The sequence below is a fragment of the Marmota monax genome, unplaced genomic scaffold (genome assembly GCF_021218885.2).
Source record: "Marmota monax isolate L192 unplaced genomic scaffold, Marmota_monax_Labrador192_F-V1.1 WCK01_AAM20220418_F8-fsc00036, whole genome shotgun sequence".
NCBI classification, from domain to species: Eukaryota; Metazoa; Chordata; class Mammalia; order Rodentia; family Sciuridae; genus Marmota; species Marmota monax.
Genome location: NW_026694491.1, coordinates 14,173,595 through 14,198,386, shown reverse-complemented (window position 1 = coordinate 14,198,386; position 24,792 = coordinate 14,173,595). Strand labels below are relative to the sequence as shown.

General features: G+C 33.2%; 2 protein-coding genes across 8 annotated transcripts in view; one reads left to right on the top strand and one right to left on the bottom strand.

The window, feature by feature from the left end:
- Positions 1-1,052: 1,052 nt before the first annotated feature.
- On the bottom strand, positions 1,053-24,696 carry Tspan19 (tetraspanin 19). 4 transcript variants are annotated; one of them, XM_046419376.2, is made up of 9 exons: positions 24,592-24,696; positions 18,106-18,198; positions 17,954-18,026; positions 13,179-13,303; positions 9,981-10,055; positions 6,463-6,573; positions 4,686-4,823; positions 3,708-3,791; positions 1,053-2,096 (listed from the first exon to the last, which is right to left on the bottom strand). In XM_046419376.2, exons 2-9 carry the CDS (start codon positions 18,169-18,171, stop codon positions 2,031-2,033), a joined length of 738 nt encoding a protein of 245 aa, XP_046275332.1. In that variant the 5' UTR covers positions 18,172-18,198; positions 24,592-24,696; the 3' UTR covers positions 1,053-2,030. The 4 variants fall into 4 exon arrangements, with proteins under 4 accessions (XP_046275332.1, XP_058427307.1, XP_046275331.1 ...); XM_046419375.2 differs by having other exon boundaries at positions 1,060-2,096; positions 4,686-4,829; XM_058571323.1 differs by lacking the exon at positions 24,592-24,696 and adding an exon at positions 19,146-23,210 and having other exon boundaries at positions 1,060-2,096; positions 4,686-4,829.
- Lrriq1 (leucine rich repeats and IQ motif containing 1) overlaps positions 24,686-24,792 on the top strand; it is a 199,146-nt gene continuing 199,039 nt past the window's right edge. For all 4 annotated transcript variants that reach the window (XM_046419370.1, XM_058571322.1, XM_046419372.1 and 1 more), the window contains exon 1: positions 24,686-24,792. The gene's annotated coding sequence lies outside the window, so the exon portion shown is untranslated.

The following is a 24,792-nucleotide window of genomic DNA, read 5'->3' as shown; positions in this document are numbered from 1 at the left end:
GTAAATGTATTAAACACATTTGCACTTTCTTAAAAAAATCTGTAGAGATTCTTATAGACATATTCTGCTATCTAGTATCTTTTGCAATTTTTCCTGAAATAAAATACACAATTGTAATAAATATTAAGGAAGTCAGAAATTTTGCATGATTTGTTCCCTAAATCTTCTCAGACACTTGGGATGTCTACTTGAATGCAATTAGTAATGTTTTAATATATTTCAACAACTATTACATATTTATTTATACATTTAAATGCTCCTATGTGAAAATATTTCCTTTTATTTTGTTCCAAATACTCTCAATACTATTGAAAGCTTATTTTCTATAATTAAATTTGTCAAGGAATAGCTTCTGCTCTCCCAGCTTTTATTATCTGCTCTTCCAGAATTTATTAAAATCAACCATTTTTGATAATTATTTATAGATTTACTGGAATTATGTCATTGTTCTCTCCAATCTAATAGAGAACTCCAAACATTTAAACAAGGAGTAAAGAAGAAAAATAAGAGAGCCTATACAATGACACATAACAGGGTGGGTAAAGTTTTTTTGTGTGTGTGTGTGCGTGGCATAATTTAAAGAAAGTAGGAATTTGAAATGAGCTTGAAATCCTAAAAAAAATCCCCAAAGAATAGAGTATGTCATTGAACATCCTTAAATCTGAATGAGATTACTCTAGAGCAAATGATTATTCTATTTATTTTCTGCTAATCTCTAGAAGGCTATAGTATCTGAAAATCTGCAATATCTTGAATAGATGGATGAAAGAAGATTTAATTGAATTAGCAAATGAAAATGAGCCATCTATAGGAGTTGGATCATCAGTCAATCTATCTTTTCAAGGTCAAGATAGCCTTTTACCCTTAAAGACAACAATGGTAATATGTCATATCTGTAAAGAACTTTTGGTTTTCAAGGAACTCATATTTTTCTTCTCATATATTATTAGGAAAATAGGACAAACTGGTTATTTTTATCCTTCAGAGAACCATGTACACATGCATTGAAAAAATTAGGAAGAAAGGGAAGAAAGGAGGAGGCAACGAAAGACATGAAATTTCAGTGATCATTTAGAATATATTGTTTTTGCTATAATTAACAATTCACTATTTCCATTGCTATCAATCATTAGCTTTGCATTAATATGTACAATTTTTATGTTTCTATGTATTAGTTAAAAATAATTTTAGTTTGAATTTTAAAATTCAGTTATTTTAATATTATATTATTACCACGTTATCTCTAATGTTAAGTTTATAATCTAGTTGTAAGCATTATCTGAAAAGGACAATAAACGATTAATTCAGAATAAGGATTTAATGAGGATTTTCAATCTTTCTTTACATTCTTGTATAAATCTGTTTTTTTCTTAAGATTTGCAAATGCTTACGTGTTAAAAATACTTTTTCCAAACTCCATACAGGTATATTTTCTACATAAAAAAATGCAAATTATATGGTGAAACTTCATTACATAAGATAAAGTGCTAAATAGAAAAATTTATCCATTTTTTCTGATAAATTGATCAAAAATATCATTTTGTGGAAAATTTTAAAATTTCATTAATTTTTATTATACATGTTCAATAATTCCATATTACATATAATATAGCTTTTTGTTACCATGACAAATACCTGAGAAAATATAAGAAAAATTCCATTTCAGCTCATGGTTTCAAAGATTTTAGTCCATAACCAATTAGCCCCATTACTTTTTAGCCTTTGGTGGGGACCACGTGGTGTAGTAAAGTTCATTTTGTGTCTGAGACATGAAAGAATGCCATATGAAGAGGCTGGGATTCGAATATCTACTTCAAGGACATGCCTTCAGTGTCCAGAAAACCTCTTAGTAGCTTCACCTCTTAAAGGTTCTATCTCCTCCCAAGAGAGCCACCAATTGTGAACAAAGTCTTTAACATAGTCTATAATCCTTTGACGGATACGTATCCAAACAATAATAGAGTAAAATAATATGACATGATTATTTTGAAAATTAACTGGTTTCTTCTAGTCAAATTAAAATCCAGAGGTCACGTTTCTGCATAAACTCTATTCTTGTGTCTGAGGAAAGCAACAATGAATGAGACTTGCAAAACCTGGGAGAAAATGAAACAATGAAATCAGAATTTAATCTATAAGAGTAGTAATTTATAAAGTTGATACTACATAATTACCAAAATACCTCTTTTAAAGAGAAAAGGGCTTGAATCTGGTGAGCAAATTTCAGAGTAAGCTACACATGGCAGTGAATAAAAACTCTGCAGAATGAGTCTTCTGGAGTAGCCTAGTTCTCACCAAATTCACGTATAGGGACTAATAGAAAACCTATCAGAGTTAATCACATACAATGTCATTGGAATAGATACCTTGATGAACTGCTGCTCTAGTTTTTGTTCATCATCTTTCTATGTCATTTATCTGACAAAACTCCTTCATTTTAGTATGCCATCATGAAAAATGGTATAAATACAAGATAAAATACAAGATAAAATAAAGCACAGATACTATCTCCTTCTTCAATCTTGTCTTAAACACACCAGTCTGAACACAACAGAGAAAAACATTTTAAAAGAATGAGATTAACCCTCATTCTTTAAATGGTACTCTTGGTTTACTATCATTCTCTGATTAAAACTGCTACCAGTTGAGGAGATGTAATGTTAGGTCAGTAGTTTTGTGGATAAACATAAAACCAGATTCAAAATCAGTATTTTACTATGGCAAAGTATCCATTACAAAGTTGCTCCAATGATAAGCATAATAATACTATAATAATACTATAGTAATCCTCACTATAATAATCTATCCACTCATAATTTATCTGAATTCATAGCTTGCACTTCCTCTTTTCAATCCTAAGTGAGGCTGGAGAATGGTATTTTTGAATTCCCATTCTGCACTGGCACCCTGCAGGCCTTCGAATATCTTTATTTTTCTTCTTATTGAATTTCCAACATCTAGTATAGAACAACATATATTAGGTCTCTACTTTCCTACAAATTTACTGAATGAATGAATGTGTGAATACATTAACAGTGAATCTCAGTAAAGGCAATTATTTACCTAGATTTCTGAAGTTTGCCAAATTGAAGAACTCCTTACAAGGTACTCTTACTATATATTTTATATGTTTAACAAGTGATCATCCTGGATGAAGTTATTTCATTATTTTGACATATCCACCTGTCCATTTATTCTCTATCTTACTGCCTGTACACTATATATATTATATATCTTTAAAATATATGTATTTTATTTTGAATTATAGAGATATTATATATCCTTTATCAATATTGCTTACCAATAATAAAATATAGATACTTATAATATATTTAAATTTTATATTATATTAAAATATTTATATTATATAAAATTATATTCTAATATTTATATATTTCCATATATTTATATCAATATAAATACATATAAATATATTTTATACAGGAAAAGAGAAAATAAATGGACAGATGTGTATCTCAAAATAATGAAATAACTTCATCCAGGATGATCACTAATTAAACAGGTTCTATCTACCTAGTGACTAAGGTATTGCTTCCAGTTGGATCCTTCTTGGTATGAAGAGTCACAAGGTCCTGGCTCCTACTTTATTAATTTTTGTCCTGTTTTTCCACCTAGTTGTTTTGCAGTCTATTATGCATAGTCTATATTTAATATTTTTATTCATAAACATATAAACAAAAGCTCACCTCTGAAGTCAAAAGTCCAAAATTAATTCCAATGAAGGTTAAAGCATTAGCATCAAACCATGTGCTGATTTTACCTCCACAACCCTAAGGAAAACAAACTACTTAGATTAACTTGGAGATGGAAATGGCTTTAATAATTCTGTTAAGCAGAAGAAAAGGCATATAGAGATTAATAATTTACCAATGTCTAGGGAGCTTCTTTGTTAGCAGGACACTTCACTTGCTGACTTTAAAGTTGCTAATATATTGACACAAAATCAAAATCAGAAATTTATTAAGTTTTAGAAAGGGGTTTGGCTTTCTGCAGACTAGTATTGTAATTCATCAGGGTACATACCACCACTGAAAATAACTATTTCTCAAATATAGAAGTTATTAAAAAATGTAATTCTTGATTTATGTATGAATCAATTATGTAATTGAAAATATACATACTAAAGTTACAAGTATAAAGTCAATGTATAAACTATACAAAATATTAGTGTTTCTTGGGAAGGGAATCCCAGGTTTATCAATATTCCATGTCATTAATACCAGTTCTTCCAGATGAGCTTTTACTTTGTTTCTGCAACACTGTCCTGATTATATCATTTTTGTGATCAAGAGGGGGTTCTCTCCTTTTAACTACCATATGTTTTTAATTCTGGTATTGTTGATCCCTTACCAATTCTATCCACCAGGACTTTCACAAAAGTACCTTCTCTTTCTGCAGGGCTTTTGCAGCCTTGTTTAGGAGAAAGGTTGCTAGTATCCTAAATTAAAGGAGTGCTTAAATCACAGTTTATTTATTTATTATATGCCTGAAACAATACTACAATTAACCTAATTACAAGTTCAGTTTCATAATGTGATTTAAGAATGTAGCCACCACGAATAACATGGTATTTATATGAGAATTTGCTCAGAATTCTAAATGAACTTCCAAGACAAACAACAAACACACTTTCCACCCTTGGACAAACTTTGACTTATTTTTACCTCCAGGTAAGTTGCATTCAGTGGCTCATCACAAAACCATTTTCTTAATGTAGAATTTGTGCAAGAACACGGAACCTGGTCTGAAGTTTCTTTATTCTTATTCTTTATCCAATCTGTGTAATTGTGTTGACCACAACACTGTAACTAGGAAAAAGGCTCTATCAATTTTAGCATAAAGTATTCAGAATGCATTTAATTATATGATTTCCATGCATATTAAAGTGTTTTTGAAGGTAATCTATCTCCCCACTGCAATGTAATGAATTAAATAAGTTTATTTATTTATTTTTTCTTTCTTAAATAAGTATATTTTTGTTGATTAATTTGTTTGGTGTTGCTACTGTTCTTGTCAGCCAGAGCTAAAGACACATATAAGCAGGCATTGGGTAGATAACATTATATGTCCGTTTTATATTATAGGAGTCCCAGATTGAAGACTTTCTGGATAAATACACAAATGACATTTCACAATGTACTATACTGCAGGAAATTACTTGAGCCATATCTTGCTCCTAACTGTAGAACTTCTCTCTATGTTAATTCAAAATCTGCTGTCACACTTGTTTGGACTATTTAAAAAGAGAGAATATTTTTTACTTTTTTAGGATTAATGTGAGATATTGACTTTCAATTTGATACTGTGTGAAAAATTTCCACAAAGAATAAAAATAGGATAATAAAAAATAGTCATAGAAATGCTCAAACTTCTAAGAAATGTCTCATTTCCAGTATCAATTCTGGAATCCTGGTTGAATTGGATGGATTGGAAAGAATCCACTTAAATATTTGTCACACAGGAAATAACAAAAAAGCTGAGTATGTTATTGTTTTCTAAATGTGTTTCCTAATCTTTGCACAAGTTAGGAAAAGTTTCATGATTTAAATTAATGCTTCAAAGTTGGGTTACTAAATATTAATCAAACTAAACACATATATATCTCACTTTTATCTGTCGCTAGGAACTACAAACTGAAATCTCCTTATTAACAGTGATGTCTTAACACAGAATGGATTTTCTACTTATAAGTTTTACTGCAACCTGAAAAATCAGCACAGGTGCAGATCTTATACATCAGAGAAAAATGAGTAAAAGCATTTTTAACTTCAATTGAGTTAAAATGCACTTGATATTAAATGTACTAAAAGTAATAACTGTTTTATGTGAGGCAAAGAGTGTAACAGTAAAGAATACAAAAACCAGTGCTAGAGTCTTTGGTTTTAATCTTGACTCTGCCATATCTTAGCTGTGTAATTCTGGTAGTTCCCAATTTTTTCTGTCCTTCGTGTATAAAATCAGGATAATATTTCCTACTTCATTGGGTTGGGGGGATTAAATGAAATAATATATGCAAAGCTTTTATTAAAAGATAAGGCACTATGTAAATGTTTGCTATTTTTTTTTTCTTTTTCTTTTCTTTTTGGTACCAACGATTGAATCCAGGGGGTGCTTAATCACTGAGCCACATCCCTATCCTGTTTTGTTCATTATAGTTGCTCATTATATCCCCAAGTGAAAACTTTCCATATCCTCTATGTATACACTTTTCCTGGTGAAAACAGGTTTGAATGCATTTTAAATATCAATGAAGAACAAAACAGTTACAAAAGAAGGATAAACTCAAGATGCTGAGGATAATGCCACTTTACTCTCTTGCTTGGATGAAATTCAACAAGCTCTTCCTCCTCTACCCACACCTTGCTCCCACCTATTCTCTCTCCCAACTTCAGTGATCACCTTTGATACCCAACTATTAGTTTTGTACTAATTTCCTCTTACTGTTTTCTGTAAGGCATTCAGAATAGTCCACTTGGGTATGTCTTCAGGCTTATCTTTAGATCCATACTCAGAAATGACTAAATCCATTTTGTCATGCCATAGTTGTTGAACCTGTTGAAAATCGCATTAAAAAGCAAAAATTTCACAGATAAACTTCTCCTAATGGTTCCCCTCAAAACAGTCTTCAATGTCAGAAATAAGAGGACCTTTTTTTCAGTGATTTTTTTCCATAAAACTCCTTTTAGAAATTTTATTGTCAAAGCATTTGATATTTCACTTCATGATCTATAGGAAGAATATATTAAACTTACTTCATTATTAGGAGGAATGAATGTGCTAATCTCCAGAATGTCAAGGGGTTCCACATTTCTTCTTATACATTTTTTTTTCAGGAATAATTGTGGAAGACTTAGAAAAGACCTAAAAATGATCACTGAAGGTCTTTTCAATGGAAACTAGGCTTCTCCAAGCAAACTTTAGGGTTCATTAATTTGATGGCTGTCTGTCCATTCATGGCTTATAATTTAATCTGTACAACTCTGTAAGTTGTAGAAAACTATAGTTGTACAAATTATTATTGGTCAGGTAAACAAAAAAGATTTTTGGAGGGAGAAAATACAAGTAAATTTTCCCCTCTCCAAGCCTGTTTTGCATCTGTTAAGTGGTGGCCAATAAACATATCTCCTTTGAGTTGATTTTTATATTTTATTGCTTCCATTATTAATGGAGATGTTAAATAAAATCATTGATGTACTTACTAAATGTGTTTATAAGAATTATGATTTTTCTATTTTAAATATGTTCCATTACAATACTTTAAGGGCTCAGAACATAATACTCCAAAGTATGGCACACTGGCATACTGAATATTTTAAGTTAAAGAAATCGAGAGAACTGCAAAAGCAGAAAGGTCACTCTCTGACCTTCTCCCACTTCTTCTCCTCAAGCAGGTCACAAAAAATTTTTCTGACCTAGTTCGACTGAGAGAAAGTCATAAGACTCTCATTCCAAGGGGGTCCTGGTGTATACCCAGAGTCCAAGATGACTCTAAACAAAGAGGCCTTATTAAGTTTCCCACAGTTATTACCATTAGATAATACCCTTTTGTCCTCTAATCACACTTCTGCATGACTGTTAAAAAATATATAGTTTTCCCTGTGTTTTTGGCTCTTTATTTCAGAAGATTCTCATGTCCCATAAGCATTGGTTCAGTAAATTTGTTATGCTTTTCTCTTATTAGATTGTCTTTTATTACAGGGGTCTCAGCCATGAACTTGCAATGGGTGAGGAAAAGATATTTACTTTTTCTCCACTATAATACCAACACAAAAAATGATCAGATCTGAATAGGATAAAATCGTTTTTTTTAATCTAGATAATAGTAACATATATAAGCATTTTAAAAATTATGATTTTCATAGCCAACTTCTAATTTGGCCTTCAATTATATCAAAAGGCAGGAAACATTTTTAAAAGGAATTGACACTTTTAATATTGTTCATTTCAGTACTAGTCTAATGATTTTTTTATTGTATTAACTGTCTTTGAAAAATGAAAAGTAAATAACTTGTGGTAATATTACAATAATTTTAAAATGTATACAAGTTAAACTTTATTAAGTTACTTATATACCTATGCTTTAAGGCAGAGAAATTATAATAATATAAAGTGGGGATTTTAATTCTATTTTATTCCCCATGTTAAGATTTTATTTAGAATAGTTTTATTTCCATTTTATGTTGCTGCAGATGAGGGGAAAGGGATATATTGATTAATTTAGACTCTAAAACATTATTTGGAAGATTCATAATGTATATGAATGACTAGTTAGTACATGATAATTTCATATATTAGTGATGTGACTATTATGTAAATAAAATACCTTATACATACTCAATTTAATAAGCATCTGATAAAGTTCTACTACATCTTCAATGCTGAGTTGGTACTATAAATAGCATAAAAACTCAGAAGTTCATAAGACTTTAATCCTGTTTCAATACAAATGTCAAGTTGATATCAACAATGTTGCTAGCTCTGGGGTTAGTTAATAAGTGCTCCAGTCCAGGTCCTATTATTTGGTCATGAAATACATTAATGATTATTTTTCATCTCAATCTCTCAGTGTCCTCTTCTATAAAGTGGGAGTAACAGTGCATATCTAGTTGTTGTTGGGAGGAAGTTTAATATAATGTCCCTGGAGTACTTATAATAGTCTTTGGCATAATAGTAATTAGTAGTTATTCTTTTTATTATATGTAGAGGTGAGTATGTGAATAATATTGAAGTAAGTATGATTCTGAAAAATTATGTTTATGTAATCAGAATCCTTATATGTTATGTTGAGGTTATATGACCAGGTTCCAAAATTTGAGGCTGTTGTGCTGGGTGGAATCTGGTGTCTTGCCACCAAAACAACTTTCTAAACACCAACTTATATGGCTGATACATACCCCCCCGCCATAAACACATGCACATAGGTACACATGTACATACACTGTATACACATACATTACTTTTGGGATGAGAAATAAGAAATTTAAGCTATAAATGCCAGGCCATTAATAGTAGGCTTTGGGTAATGTGACTCCAAGATGACAGACAATAGTGTTATACAGAAACAGGAACAGTTTTGTTGGGCTGTGGCAGTTACCCTGGGGAGATCCTGAAAACCACAAGAATTAATTAGGGACTCCTTCAAGACTAAGGAAGCGAAAGAAAGGGAACTTTTGAGTACCTGCTTTATTAACTTGTTAGTTAATAATTACAAAGTGAGTAGGTTGTTGATCTGTAATCATACTCAGATCCTTATAACTGCTCTTTTTTTTATTACAGGATACAGATTACAGGATAATCTAGCAAGCTTCAAGAACACATCTGAGCTGCACTGGAACACTAAAATTTCTTAAATTATTAAAAGTAATTATGGGCAGTAATACATTTTCTTATCAGAAAGTTTTTATGGATAATTTATTCTATGAATTTTAAACTTAATTTGATAAATACAAATCTCATTATAATTAACTCAATTATATCACTTAGGATCTTATCTATGCAAGATATATAAATTTTCAATTCATCTTGTTTAAAAAAAATCACTGCATTTCAAATAAGTACAAGTCTAAATGTACTCTGTGTGTGTATGTGTGTGTGTGTGTGTGTGTAATCTACATTACTATAATTGGGTCAGTAATGGTAGCTCCAAGGTTGACTAGAGGGGGATGGGAAGAAGGGATATAGATCTGGATTCCTAAAACTCAGTACTACCTCATATGCATTTTTTTGTCATTTACAACTACTTAGGCAAAGTTAAAGACAAGTTCCTCTAGCCCACCCATACAACCTGACCCCTCCCGCTTCCTATATAGAATTTGAGTCCTTCTACTAAATATTTTGCCTCCAAAGAAGTTTTCTTTTCTTGGCTTTTAATTTAGGCTCAAAGATCTCACTAATGGAAGGTACCCAATTTTCTTTATATTTCAAATGAAAGAATATTGATAAGGGTTCATTTTCTATACCTCCTCTTTCTTTGTGAAGATGAGTGCTGAAAATACAACTTGGACACCAAAGGCCAATGACAACACTACTGCATACTAAAACACAAGAAAAACAGAGATGATGTTTAGTTTTTAATTTATATTTTCGATGCTATAATAATGAAAAAATACACAGCATATGAAATATACAGCCTAAAATATACATAGGTATCCCTAAATTTTACTGCCTTCATATATATTGGCATAATTATTGAAATAAGATCTCAATAAAAATCAATTAATGTCTGGATAAGAATATTCTAGAAAGAAGTGATCATATTCCATGAGAACCCAAAAAGGCTACTTGGTCTAATGGAGTTGTTGATTATATCCTCTTAATTCAGAAATAAAGTTGTTCCAAAGGGGAATTCAAATATATGGCACTCCACTTATCAGATCATTCTGCCAAATTTGTAATCTAATTTGCAAACTATTCTGCCATGTATGAAGTAAAAAGTACACCAATAGTAGCTTCAATAATAAACTTAATTATGCATGTGTTCTTGAACTAGTTCTTTGAAAAATTAAAGCTTCCAATAAAATTATTTTCACATGAATTAGGCTGTTTTCTTTCTTAAAACCTATAGCTACTTCAGTCTTTATCACCAGAGTTGAATGTATTGGTACATATAACCTAGAGTTTATAATAATTTACAATTCAGCAGTCTAAATATTTAAAAGGTAGAATATAAGTAATAATTATTTACTGTTCATATTATTAATTTCACATAGTTTAAACATTTGATACTTTGAACTAGCCAATTAAGTACAAGTCTAAATGTACTGTTTGTGTGTGTGTGTGTGTGTGTGTAATCTACATTACTATAATTGGGTCAGTAATGGTAGCCAAGGTTGACTGGAGGAGGATGGGAAGAAGGGATATGGATCTGGATTCCTAAAACTCAGTACTACCTCATATGCACCTACATTTTTTTGTCATTTACAACTACTTAGTCAAAGTTAAAGACAAGTTCCTCTAGCCCACCCATACAATCTATAATTGGGTCAGTAATGGTAGCCAAGTCCTTATTTTCTATTTGGCATACATATTTTTTTTTTTATTTTCTGAGACAGAATTTCAGAGATAAAACTATTTCTTGACATGTATTGAGAAGTTTAAATTTACAATTCTACATATACTATCTCACTTGATAATCATTAAAGATAAAAAGAGATTGGTAGAGGCAATAAAAAGTGTACATAATAATTAAGAAATGACTAGAATAGATTAGAGCAGATTACTAGATTATATTATATTAGTGTCTTGAATTAGAGCAGGTATAAACAAAATCCCTTTAAGTTGTGGAATAGCCTTTAGGCCTATACAATTTATCAGTTGACTGTGCACATTAAAATGGTTCAAAGGAATGTGTTCATCAGAAAAATATTGGTCTATTCAGAGAAGAATTAGCATGGGTCATGATGATAAAAAGTAGCAGTAGCCTTCCATGGAGTGTCTGGAAGGGACAGTAGTATCTTTGCTCTAGGGCTTAACCTCTCAGATCTTATATTCACATGCATCTTTATGAGGGTATCTCTGAAACTTTTATCATTTGGATGCTCTTCATACATAAATCACACGGGGCATTTATGTTTTTCTCGCTCTACTTTCCTCCTTCATTTATCATCCCTAATCCCCAACATTATACTAGTAGCAGGCTGTGTGCTTCTCTTGCTTAACTGGTAATTTGTGGAAAGGAAAAAAGAAATCAAGATTTTTCTTTCAAGTCATTTCTGTCCTGGTTTCCCTATTCCAAATCTGAAGGTCAATCAGAAAATTAGGCTAAATATCCTGGAAAGAGAGGAAGATAAGATTTGAGAAGAAGACTGGGCTTTGGAGGAGAATAAGAAGAGAAAGGAGTCACTTTTTAGATTAAGAAGATTCTGAAACAGATCCTGGAAATTGTGGTTCCCAGAACAATAGGCACACAGCTTCTTGGCATCTTCCTGGCAAGATACTATAGGGAAATGACACTGTAATTTCCAGCTTTGACTAAAATGTTCATGACCAAGGTAAAAGTCTTAAAAACTCTAAGTTGCAATTACTAAATATAAGTAGTAACTGGTCCTTCTGTCAGGTGTGATTCCATTAATTGCCGTGTCATTGAGGAGGTGTGACTCTCATAGGGGAGGGATCCCGCTGGGAAAGAACTTAATGTCTATTTGCTAATCCTTCACAAAAGGGTTTCACTGGTATGCCTGCACTGAAATATGCTGGATGAATAGCCCCCTGTTGCTATCATCCCAGGCTATTCCAACAGCAGAAGGAGTACATCTGAAGGCACTATGAGACTTTTGCTTTTGTGGTAACCAGTGCAGACTGGTAACTAGTGTCCAGAGTGACCAACCAGACCTCAGTGGTACACAAAAGCAAGGTACCTCTGCATTCTTCCTGGAAATGGAAAGAAGGGCTGCAACTGAATCCTTTATCTGCTTGATAGGAGAGTGGTTATAAATTCAAATTTGATTCAAAGAAAAGTTTAAAAGGTTTATTTCATCTAAGTGAACTGTCATCCACACCTGCCACATGTGCGGTGAATGGCTCATGTTCAGGTGTACACTACTGATGATCCTTCATCTTTCCATGTTAGGTGCTAAGAGAGAGAGATATAAGAGGCTAGACAACTGCCCTGAGTCTGTCCCTCTCAGCAGTTAATTTCTCTTCCTTAAATAATAAAGTAGGATTTAAATTATAAGGTAGTTTTCCATATGGCACACTGACAGGCAAAAATATAATGACTAGAGGACATGTTTCCCCTCCTCCTCTTCCTCTCCCTCCTCCATCTGCACCTCCTTTCCTTTTTATTGGTACTACTCTTCCCCCTCCTACTCCTTCTTTACTTTGCTCATTGACTCTTATATTGACTCTTATATACTTTATTATGATTTTAGTCTTCAGATTCCTAAGTTTGGTTAACTGTACTTCATCCAGGAAATGGGTTAGTGTTGACTGTATATTGAAAATTAAATATTTAAGAGTGCAACTATGGAGGTACCTGAACCATGGGAAAAAAAACAATCTACCTGGAAGTTTCTTGGGCATGGAATATCATTCAGATTACCCCCAAGGTCATGCTCTACTGAAATACTATAGCAACATAAATCACAATTGCTCATATGAGTAACTTGGATACTCAATATATACAACATGAAATTGGGCTATTGAAGTAAAATACATACCAGAATTAGGAGCCATACAATTTTGATGTGAATTGACAAATAACCCAACAGACAAAGAAGAACAACAGCAGATCCCATTCCAATCAAGATTTGAGAAATATATATAATGAATTGTTTGTTTTCATCTGTGGAAAGCACAAAATGACTTATTATGAAGTGATATTTTATTTACTTTCTATTTAATAATAAAGGCAGTTCAATGTTTTCCTATTACTAAATCACTAGGATTTTTTTCTCATTTGATCTCATTCCAGCATCTCTTATTTACTCTTAGCAACAACTTCTTTTCTTTTCCTGAAATAATAGAGAATTCCTTCAATCACAAAAAATCTTGTTACCTTTATTTTCATTTTATTCTATGATAGAAGACAATTGTTTCTAGGTTGACCTCTTCCATTTCTAATGCATATTCAAACATTCATGTGCTTACTCATTCATGCATACATTCATTAAAATAATTTTTGGTACTCATATTTGTAGGTTGATTGTCCCTTATTCTTGTATATACCCTGAATTCATTTATAATATGTTCTTTCCTTAACTAAACTGTGAATATTCAGTGTCAGTAACTGTATATTTATCTGGCTAACAGACTAACTGTTGAATTGTGGTGGTACATCACAGATTGTAGAACAGTAAATGCACAACAAATATTTGTTTTTTGTAGAAGACAAATACATGAGTTACATATGTTTTACATTTTTCTGGAAGAACAATGGAGGCAGGGGTATCCTGGAACAGTTTGTGCTGGCTCATAAAAGTCAATTGTTAAGTTTTCAGGAAATTTACAAGCCAACTGAATTCACATTGGGGTCGGGGAGTATTTAAACTATGGGAATGTACAGATGCCATGAATCAAGATTCTCTACTCAAGAACCAGTTACTAAACACTCACCAGCATTGTACTGGACACCAGGGACACACCATCCAATGAGCAAAGGAGGTTAAAGGGTTTGGTTTAAGATTACCAGAAAAAGTAATACCTGAGCATAGTCTTTAAATAATAATTGAAAATATCCAGGCTGGAGTGGTAGAAGCATTGCTGAAATTATGGGCACTTTGTGTGCTGTTTTCCAATTTTTCTCACTTGAATGAAGTTCAACGGGGACAGGAACTGGATCTTTTTTGTTCATGATAGTATCTTCCACATATGGGGCAGTGTCTGACATATAGAAGATGCTTAATTTTTGGCACATGAATAAATAATGGCAATGAGGATCCAGAGAAGAGCTTTCAAGAGGGGTACTACATGGTCAAATTTGCATTTGAGTGAATTATGTTAGTGATATTTGGAAGATAGCTGAGAGAAATGATAAGAGCAAAAGACTCTAGGAAGTTATTACAGTGTCAGGAGATAAATGGGACCTTACGTTGAATGGGCTTACCATGAAGGGAAGGTAAGCACAAAGGTGTTTTAAAAAGAGGAAAATCAAGTGAAAATGGCAGATATGTAATAAAGGAAGACTCAATATTTGGGGTCTTAATTTGGATGTATTTAATTCCAGATCCTAAAACCTTAATCAACATTTCACTAACTGATCTGAGTACACAATTTTAAAAATAGAACTTAAAAGAACAAGTTCCTTACTTATTTTTACCTTTTCTGGAGCTTTTCACAACCCAATACACCAAGATTAACAAGAATTATCTGTCAACTCCACAATGAAGAAAAAGAAAAAAAAAATCTTTTGCTCCACCTTAATTGCTACATTATTAAATTAGGTATTGTGTGGGTCCTTAGTCCATTGCTTGGCACACACTGAACCCTAATTAAGTGGAAGCTATTATTATAATTATTGTGTGGATGGAAAGGATGGAAGTTTGTTGTTAAGATCTTCACAGCCCCATGACTCTGGGAAAGGCGCTAATGTATTCAGACATCACTAGCCTTGTCCATAAGCAAAGTATATAAGCTTAAGAGAATAATGATATCAGGCATTTAATACAGTTTAAGGCTAGCTAGATTATTCCATTTTGTAGGACTTTATAATATATTAAAATTTTCTATTTAGCATTTCCTTCCCTACATTTTTTTCTTATTTGATATCTACTAAGAAATAAGTCAACTCTACACTGAATGTTTGGCCTTTCATTCTTCGATGAATAGTGCTGTTAAACAGAGGGTACTGTGAGAGTGGATATGTTCTTTATCTGTGCAGTCCAACAAGATGGCCAATAGCCATAAATGCCTACTGAATACTTGAAATGTGTATTTCTTCCCTTGAACAGAAGATGTTTATATTAAAATAACCCACGGCCTATTTATTCCTATACTCCAGTTTACAGTGACCACTACAAATCAAAAATGGAAAAATAAAGGCAATGTAAAGATCTCACTTTTTTTTTCATAAAGAAAGAGGCTCATCTATTTCATCCATGATTTCAAATTTGGAGAATATTATATTTTATTTGTGTGATGGTGAAAATAGTTCATAATTAAATTTTAAAAGAAATTATTCGACTATGTTGATTTTTCAAGTCTACAGTTCTGTAAATTCTAGAGTTGGCAGAAAACTCAGTTTTCCTTTCCCTCCTCTCCCTTGTCTAGTAAGAGCTCCTGGTTCCCCCACCTCCTCAAATTGTCCCTCCTTTATGATACTGGACTTAAACCCCCCCCTTTTTTTTTTTTAAATAAGGCACTTATTAAAGTCAACTGGCAAGACCTTTAGAAGGAATGGTGGGCCATACTTAATGGATGTTAGAGAAATACTGCCACCTGCTGAATAGATCATCATAATTGTTTTAAGTGAAATGCCTTGTTTATTTCTTTTTTTTTTATTGGTTGTTCAAAACATTATAAAGCTCTTGACATATCATATTTCATACATTAGATTCAAGTTGGTTATGAACTCCCAATTTTACCCCAAATACAGATTGCAGAATCACATCGGTTACACATCCACATTTTTACATAATGCCCTATTAGTAACTGTTGTATTCTGCTACCTTTCCTATCCTCTACCATCCCCCCTCCCTCCCCTCCCATCTTCTCTCTCTACGCCATCCACTGTAATTCATTTCTCTCCTTGTTTATTTTCCCATTCCCCTCACAACCTCTTATATATAATTTTGTATAACAATGAGGGTCTCCCTCCATTACCATGCAATTTCCCTTTTCTCTCCCTTTCCATCCCACCTCATGTATCTGTTTAATGTTAATCTTTTCTTCCTGCTCTTCCTCCCTGCTCTGTTCTTAGTTGCTCTCATTATATCAAAGAAGACATTTGGTATTTGTTTTTTAGGGATTGGCTAGCTTCACTAAGCATAATCTGCTCTAGTGCCATCCATTTCCCTGTAAATTCTATGATTTTGCCATTTTTTAGTACTGCGTAATACTCCACGGTGTATAAATGCCACATTTTTTTTATCCATTCATCTATTGAAGGGCATCTGGGTTGGTTCCACAGTCTAGCAATTGTGAATTGTGCTGCTATGAACATCGATGTAGCAGTATCCCTGTAGTACGCTCTTTTAAGGTCTTCAGGGAATAGTCCAAGAAGGGCAATAGCTGGGTCAAATGGTGGTTCCATTCCCAGCTTTCCCAGGAATCTCCATACTGCTTTCCAGATTGGCCGCACCAGTTTGCAGTCCCACCAGCAATGTACAAGAGTACCCTTTTCCCCACATCCTCGCCAGCACTTGTTGTTGTTTGACTTCATAATGGCTGCCAATCTTACTGGAGTGAGATGGTATCTTAGGGTGGTTTTGATTTGCATTTGTCTGACTGCTAGAGATGGTGAGCATTTTTTCATGTACTTGTTGATTGACTGTATGTCCTCCTCTGAGAAGTGTCTGTTCAGGTCTTTGGCCCATTTGTTGATTGGGTTATTTGTTTTCTTATTCTTTAATTTTTTGAGTTCTTTGTATACTCTGGATATTAGGGCTCTATCTGAAGTGTGAGGAGTAAAAATTTGTTCCCATGATGTAGGCTCCCTATTTACCTCTTTTATTGTTTCTCTTGCTGAGAGAAAACTACTTGGGAATCAACCCAACAAAAGAGGTGAAAGATTTATATAATGAAAACTACAAAACCCTAAAAAGAGAAGTAGAAGAAGATCTTAGAAGATGGAAAATATACCCTGTTCATGGATAGGCAGAACTAACATCATCAAAATGGCGATATTACCAAAAGTTCTCTATAGGTTTAATGCAATGCCAATCAAAATCCCAACGGCATTTCTTGTAGAAATGGATAAAGCAATCATGAAATTCATTTGGAAAAATAAAAGACCCAGAATAGCAAAAGCAATTCTAAGCAGGAAGTGAGAATCAGGTGGTATAGCGATACCAGACTTAAAACTATATTACAGAGCAATAGTAACAAAACAGCATGGTACTGGTACCAAAACAGGAGGGTGGACCAATGGTACAGAATAGAGGACACAGAGACTAATCCACAAAGCTACAACTATCTTATATTTGATAAAGGAGCTAAAAGCATGCAATGGAGGGAGGATAGCATCTTCAACAAATGGTGCTGGGAAAACTGGAAATCCATATGCAACAAAATGAAACTGAATCCCCTCCTCTCGCCATGCACAAAAGTTAACTCAAAGTGGATCAAGGAGCTAGATATCAAATCAGAGACTCTGCGTCTGATAGAAGAAAAAGTTGGCTCCAACCTACATATTGTAGGGTCAGGCTCCAAATTCCTTAATAGGACACCCATAGCACAAAAGTTGATAACAAAAATCAACAAATGGGACTTACTTAAACTGAAAAGTTTTCTCTCAGCCTTGTTTATTTCATTAAGAGAAAAAGAAAAATATACATACCCAACGCTGTTAAAAAAGTATTTCTATCTAATAAAAGGCAGGCACCAAATCCCACGAATAAAAGTCCAAGAATCTGTAAGAAGTCAATATTTTCAGTAATTGTCTAGAAGAACGCATTATATTTCCTTCATTAAAAATATGAAAATTCTTACCAAAAAAGCTGAATTAATGAGATTAAGAAAGTACTTAAAAATTAATACTTTGTTTTTCTTTAACATTCTGCTTTTCTCTGGAAATTGTTGAATCTGAAAAGATAACCACAAGTTTACTATGAACATTCAACACAATAAAACTTTATAATGCCTACTTATGACCTTTGCATATTTTTCTTCTTAAACCAGTTTTCAGTATAACATTCCTGTGTTCCAATATAAGCATGTACTGAAGGTCCCTTGAGACTGTACCCATCTTTCTGTATCTGCATGGCTTTGGAGCAGAGGCTGTGAAGAATGTCAACAGTGCTTTACTGACCTTCTTGCAACTTTCAGATATTTTATTTTGCTTTTAATCTTCATACACCTTGCTCCCCTTGCTAGAAGCTTTTCTTAACCTTAGTCTAAGCTTTCCCTCACATCTGCTTGGCCCTCTTTTTTCCAGAATAATGTAAACTCTTCATGGAAATCTCAGCTTAGAGGTCTTTCTTTAACTCCAGTTTGTCTCTCTCTCTGTTTTATCATTCACCTCTTTTCCCATCTAGAATTAGAGATATTTAAGTTGAAAAACAGGTCATGATGCAGTTATAATGCCCAAGTCTAACGGATAGTAGTACTCAACATATTTGTTAAATCAAAACAGCAGTGAGTTTGTTTTAAAGAATTACTTACGGTTGTTTACATTAAATAATTAGTTTTCAGATAGTCAATTTTCCTAAATTCTTTGTGGAAAAGCAACACTCACCCCACTGAATTTTGATGATTTGTTTATTAGACATGGAGGTTTTAAAATCTGGGTATGTTTCTGGCTTTTCTCTTTTCCTTCATTGTTTCCATGCTCACTAGCACCATAATTAAAAAATATTATAGTTGACAATGTTTTAATATATGCAGTACCTAAGCTGACATGATGGGAGTAGATTTAATATGCTAATTTTAAACTATTTGTACCTGATTAGGAAGGAACCAATCTCTATGGCAAGTGGCAGGATGTACTGGAATGTGGAAAAATAATAATGCCCATGTAAGATTCTACCTACTTTCTTCCCTACTTTGTCCTGAAGCCAAATGCGTCCTAAAAACTCGAAAAGTACCACCAGACTTTGTCTTCAACCTCTGCTTTGAACTTGGCCGCTGTCATTTGGTTTCTTCAATTTCTGATCTAAAGTCTTATTCTTGGATTTCTTCAATGCCTGGCATGTTTTGACAGGACACACACTTGGAAAGACTGCCTGATTTTTATTTTGCATCTCCCAGGATGCTGCAGATCTTTATTTCTGGCTTCAATTCTATTCACTGCAGTATGTGGGAGAATTGTGATCGTCTCCCCCAGTATGAACAAGAACTTGCCTGGCCTTTGCCCATCTGCAAATGAGAAAGCAAAAGACAACTAGTAAACCAGAAAACCTTGCAGTAACCCTGCTGTGAAATGTTAAAGGGATGGACTTGAGTTTTGATGTGGTAATAACCAGCCTGTTATGTAGGGTCAAGCAGAAATACATTACCAAAACACTATAATATAGAAATACACTGAAGTTTATTCTCAGTCCAAGGTGGAGGAATAATTTTCTTCTTTGTCTTAGAAATTTTTGGGTACCTGAACCAACCTATTGATGTGGTTCCCCAATTTGCTTTAGGGTATCATCTTTTATATCAGCAGAAAGAAAAATAGTGCGCATAAATTAAGGAAGCATTGAGAAAAGCAACTGAGAAAAAAGTTGAAGCCCACCCTTCTCATTTTCCCTTTGCACAGACTTGGTCAAATCACTATGCACAAAGTGCTGCTGGTACAACCATGAACCTGCATGTTATGATGTGGATCTGGAATGTGCCCCCACAAAAGCTCAAGATTTGAAAGTGTGATCCCCCATGTAGTTGGGTTCAGAGGTAAGACTTTTAGTCAGTGCTTAGGGCTTGGACCTCATTTGTGGATTAATCCATTTGCTGAATTAATAATTTGAAGGGACTATGAGATGGTGATTATAGACAGGTAAGGTATGGCTGGAGGAAGTTGGTCACTGGAGGTATGCTTTTGTGGTTTATATATTATCCCTGGTGCCTTCTTCCACACATTCTCTTTCTCTCTTTGTTGCCCTCCTGCCATGATGTTCCGTGATACCTTGGGCCCAAAGGAATGGAGCCAGCAGGGTGAATACAAATTGAATCCTCTCAAACTGTGAACTGAAATAAACTTTGCTTTTTCTAAGTTATTCTGGTCAGGTATTCTGACCACAGTAATGAAAAACTGACCAACACTGGGATAAAGGGAAAAAGTGAATCAAAGTGAATGAAGACAGAAAAAACCCAAACCAAATGAACCAACCAACCAATCAAACAAACAAAACAAAACCACCATTTAGGAAAGGGCAATTATAAAAGATCGAGGATAAAAAGAGAAATTGAATTCAGTTTTTGTAAGCTTCACTGTGGAAAATAAGCAAATATTATCAGTGAATTCCTGTAGGAAGGGGAAATAAAGGAGTAATAATAATCATTGGAAACAGGAAAATAAATAGTTTAGAAGAAACTTCATGAACTTGATATTTAACAGTTGAGTCTGAAGTGATAGAGCAGATCTGCCTGGTTATAACCTTATAAGTACAGGAAATGAAATGCAAATATGTGGGTAGATAAGATATGTAGGCTCAGGAGTCAACCACAGAGCCAAAATAAGGAATTTAGAAATGGTCACAGAATTGGTGATAAAGAATAGTACAATTAAGAATTTGAAATTTTTAATATCATACTTTCACAAACTAAAAACATAAAGCATGATCTCATGGAAGTCAATAAAGGAGGAAATTTCTAGAATGCTGTAATATGATATAGAAGTGAAAAAAGGATGAGAACGCAGTACTCTCAGTCAGCCACCTTGGTAAGGAGGATGTTCAAGACTATCACAAAATAGCAGTTCAGGTCAAAGAGTCAGAGCATAACAAACTGGGCACCTAAGCAATGAGCCAAGAAAGTCCATGGTGATGTTTACAGGATGGTAAGAGATGGTCATAAGTAAGTTCTGCATACTGGAAACAATGGAAATAAAGATACACAAGTCTATGCAGTTCTTATTCAAATATTTGTAGTGCAGAAGATCTACATTTGCTTTTGCTATAAAGCGTTTGTTCTAAACTTAATCAAGTAAAGTTTGGTTGTGGTATTTCTTTTGCTCAGTCCCTCACTAGTTAATTAAAGTTCCATTGGCAAAGACACTTTTTAACATTATAAATACCTGTGGGATAGACAACTTAGGATAACTTATGTATTCATAAATGTTCCTTTTCACTTGTTAAATGGCTTTACTTGTTTATCATTGTTTCTATCCCCTTTTAAGTACCCAGAGTTGGGGTCATAGAAGTGAATAAGTTAGAGCTCTTCAAGGAATTAAATATTAAAACTGTGAACAAATCTGAATTATGTGTTGGCATAGGGGAGAGAGAATAAAGGGAACAAAAAAGTTTCATAGAGAAGACCAATAAGAGATGATCTTTGAAAGATGATCAATAAAGTTCTAGTCAGTCAAAAACAGGGTAGAGGTAGGAAGTATTATACAAAACACTATGCTTCGCAGTTTTACAGTGAGGTATAAGGGGCATGGATCAGAGTGGCAAGGATGAAAGATAAGGCTAGAGAAGAAGAATAAGTAAACACTGTGACAAAGTATTCATGTTTTGCAAGTTTGCTTTTTCTTATTTTTGAAGGCAACTAAAACCATAATTATGGCACCAATGGGAAGCCAAATTAGAAAAGAAACCCAACACAGGGGGATAATTTACAAAGCCAATGAACTATTTCATAAGAGATAAAATTGTTTGAACTGAAAACTGCTATGGGGTTGTAAAACAATACCAGGATATGAGATGTTTAGTAGGAAGTAGAAATGACAGTGTTGGGCTGGTAGAAAGTATCAAAGATGGAAATTGGATTCAAGTCTGTAGAACCTAAATTATTTCATATCCTACAATGTGTCATTTTTATTGATTTCTCTTATCACAATTTTACAAACTAGGCATAATTATGCTATTATCCCTTGTTTTGCCAATGATGAAAGAGACACAGGAAAATAAACTTGTCTAAGGTTGTCCAGTTAATAAGTGGCACAGATGAGATGCAAACCAAAAAGTATAAACTACTGTCTTTGATAACCTTTCCAAGTCCCAGTTTCATCATCTTCAAAAGCAGATTAAAACAGTAATCACCTCACAGGGATGTTGTGAAAATTAAATGAGATTGTTTGCAAAGTACTTTGTCCAATGAATGATTAAATGAATCTTATTGTACCATATCCTATAGCCAAACTAAGATTAGAGAAGGGAGTTGTACATGAGGGTGGAAAATGGGATGGATAACATAGGAAAGTGATGGACTCCCATTTCCTGTGAAGTAGCAAGTCATGTCAGCTGCAAGGAGGGAGCACAATGAAGACCAGTGAAGGACCCACTCTGAAGAGCTGGGATTGTCTTTCAGTGGAACAAGAGAAGTGGACACTTAAGAATCCAATATTATGTTATACATGTTAGAAGTATTATTACTAAGTAACCACCCTGTCTCAAGAAAACAAATCAAGAGAAATACTAACTTTGTAGCTATTTTGAGCAGTACAGTGATATTCTGGGATATTTAAATCATATCATTGCAATATCAAGAAAAAAGAGCTGTTGAAAAATGCTATTAAACTAAGATGGGTCCACCATTCAGTTAACATTTTCAAAAAAGATCATTCTTATCAGATAACAGGAACAAACAGGTTTTCCTCAAGCTTTCATTCTCTCAATAAATTTTATCATGTGAAATCTAAAGGAAATATGTGTTAGACCTGCAGGCTGAACATCAACCAGATCTGGGAATGAGTTTCAAAACTGAAATAATATAAAATTACTTATTCAAAAAAAGAAAAAAGAAAAAGAAAAACTTTGCTCAGGGTAATAGGTCTTGGGTAATTTAAGACTATAATTTTTAGGAAGATGGTAATGTACTTCTACCAAACACTACACAGTTGAAAAGCGACAGTTTTTCAAGTTAAATTTGCTTATAGTCTGTCACTCTTAGGTAACTGAAGTTTTGTTTCTTTTTGACTAGAAATATTTTAATTATGACTAAGTTATAGAACTTAGTTTTCTTCCAAAGTAGAAATAAGAAAAACATGAGATTATAAATATTCCTTACAGTGGATTAATTTATCTTCAGAAGAACTTTCTATATTATCAATTTGTTTGACAAGGTTAACTTAAACATTTTTCAAAATCAGTTGATTCCTAAAGCAAATTGTTTAAATTAATCTTTAGAATGATTATTGGAGAATTTGGTAATTTTTAGAAAAAAATCTGAATTATTTGATAATTACAAAATCAATGTCAAGATTTTTACATGTGAACCTCAATATGATATGACAGCCTAAGTATTATGAATGAAAATTTTGAGTAGTCTTTAAATCAGCAATAAAAGTAAACTAAGAAATTAAAAAATGGCATTTGGGCATTGATTTTTTTTAAGTTTTAGGTGGACTCAATATCTTTATTTTACATTTATGTGGCACTGAGGATTGAATCCAGTGCCTCATGCATGCTAGGCAAGCACTCTACCACTGAGCCACAACCCCAGCCCCTTGGGCATTGATTTTGATAATGAAAACACCTTAAATTTAATAAGATCCGAAGCCAGGTATTTTTAAAATTATTATTCTTCTTCAAAGAGGTACTAATGTGTGTTTTGAATATAAAATTGTTTACTAATGTCTCCCTCTATTTTATTAGAGTTATGTTGGTGGAACTCAAAGTTTATCGTTACCAGGAAGTATAATTTATTTTCTTTCAGAGGCTCAAGGAAATGTTTGCTTTCAACGTATTATATGTCAGATATACTTTACAAGTATGTTTAGCCACTTCCTCTTGGAATTTAATATCTTGTTTACAAACTTTAAAAAAGTAAAATCAGAAATTAATTAAAATACAATTTCAAATTTTATAAACTATTCTAATTTGCTCCACAAAAGAAAATGATGTATTTTTAAGATAAAATTAAATGTATGGCATATCCTTAGAGCTTCAGATTTTATAATTAACTAGTGGGTTTCTGTAAATATCTTTACAGTAAAAGAATTCTGGAAAATAACTTTTCAAATTTCTCCCTCAACACACCTGTCCAATACAAGTGTTTGATGGGCTTTGATTGATTTTAACCCCTACCCCCAAACAAAACAAACAAAACAAAACATCATCATCAACAACAAACGGCTGTTGTCATGGAAAGCAAACAATTTATTGACTTCTCCTTCATAAGGCCAGGTGCCACAAATCACTATTCAGGATTAAGATTCTGTAGAATGAACAATTTATACACAGGCAACTCAACATTCACTAGTTATAATTATGAATATAGACAGTTCAGAAACAACTGAAAAGTCAGATTACCTTTACTCGAATAATTATAGAAAATTGTCATTTTTTTCATTAATTATTTTCCCAAAATTATTTAAACATTAAAATGTACCTGGAAAGAGAAATTAAACTCCTCTTCCTGCTACTGAAGTGCAGCGCTCCTTCCAACTTAGGATCGAGGTTATTTGTCCTTTTGGGGCACCTGTAATGGAAAGCTGCTCCATCTTTCTTGGGATTGGCTGTTGCCGTGGTTACCATTTGTTTAGAGGATCTGGGCGCTGTCCTACGAGCAAACCAGGGAATTTTGCTGCTG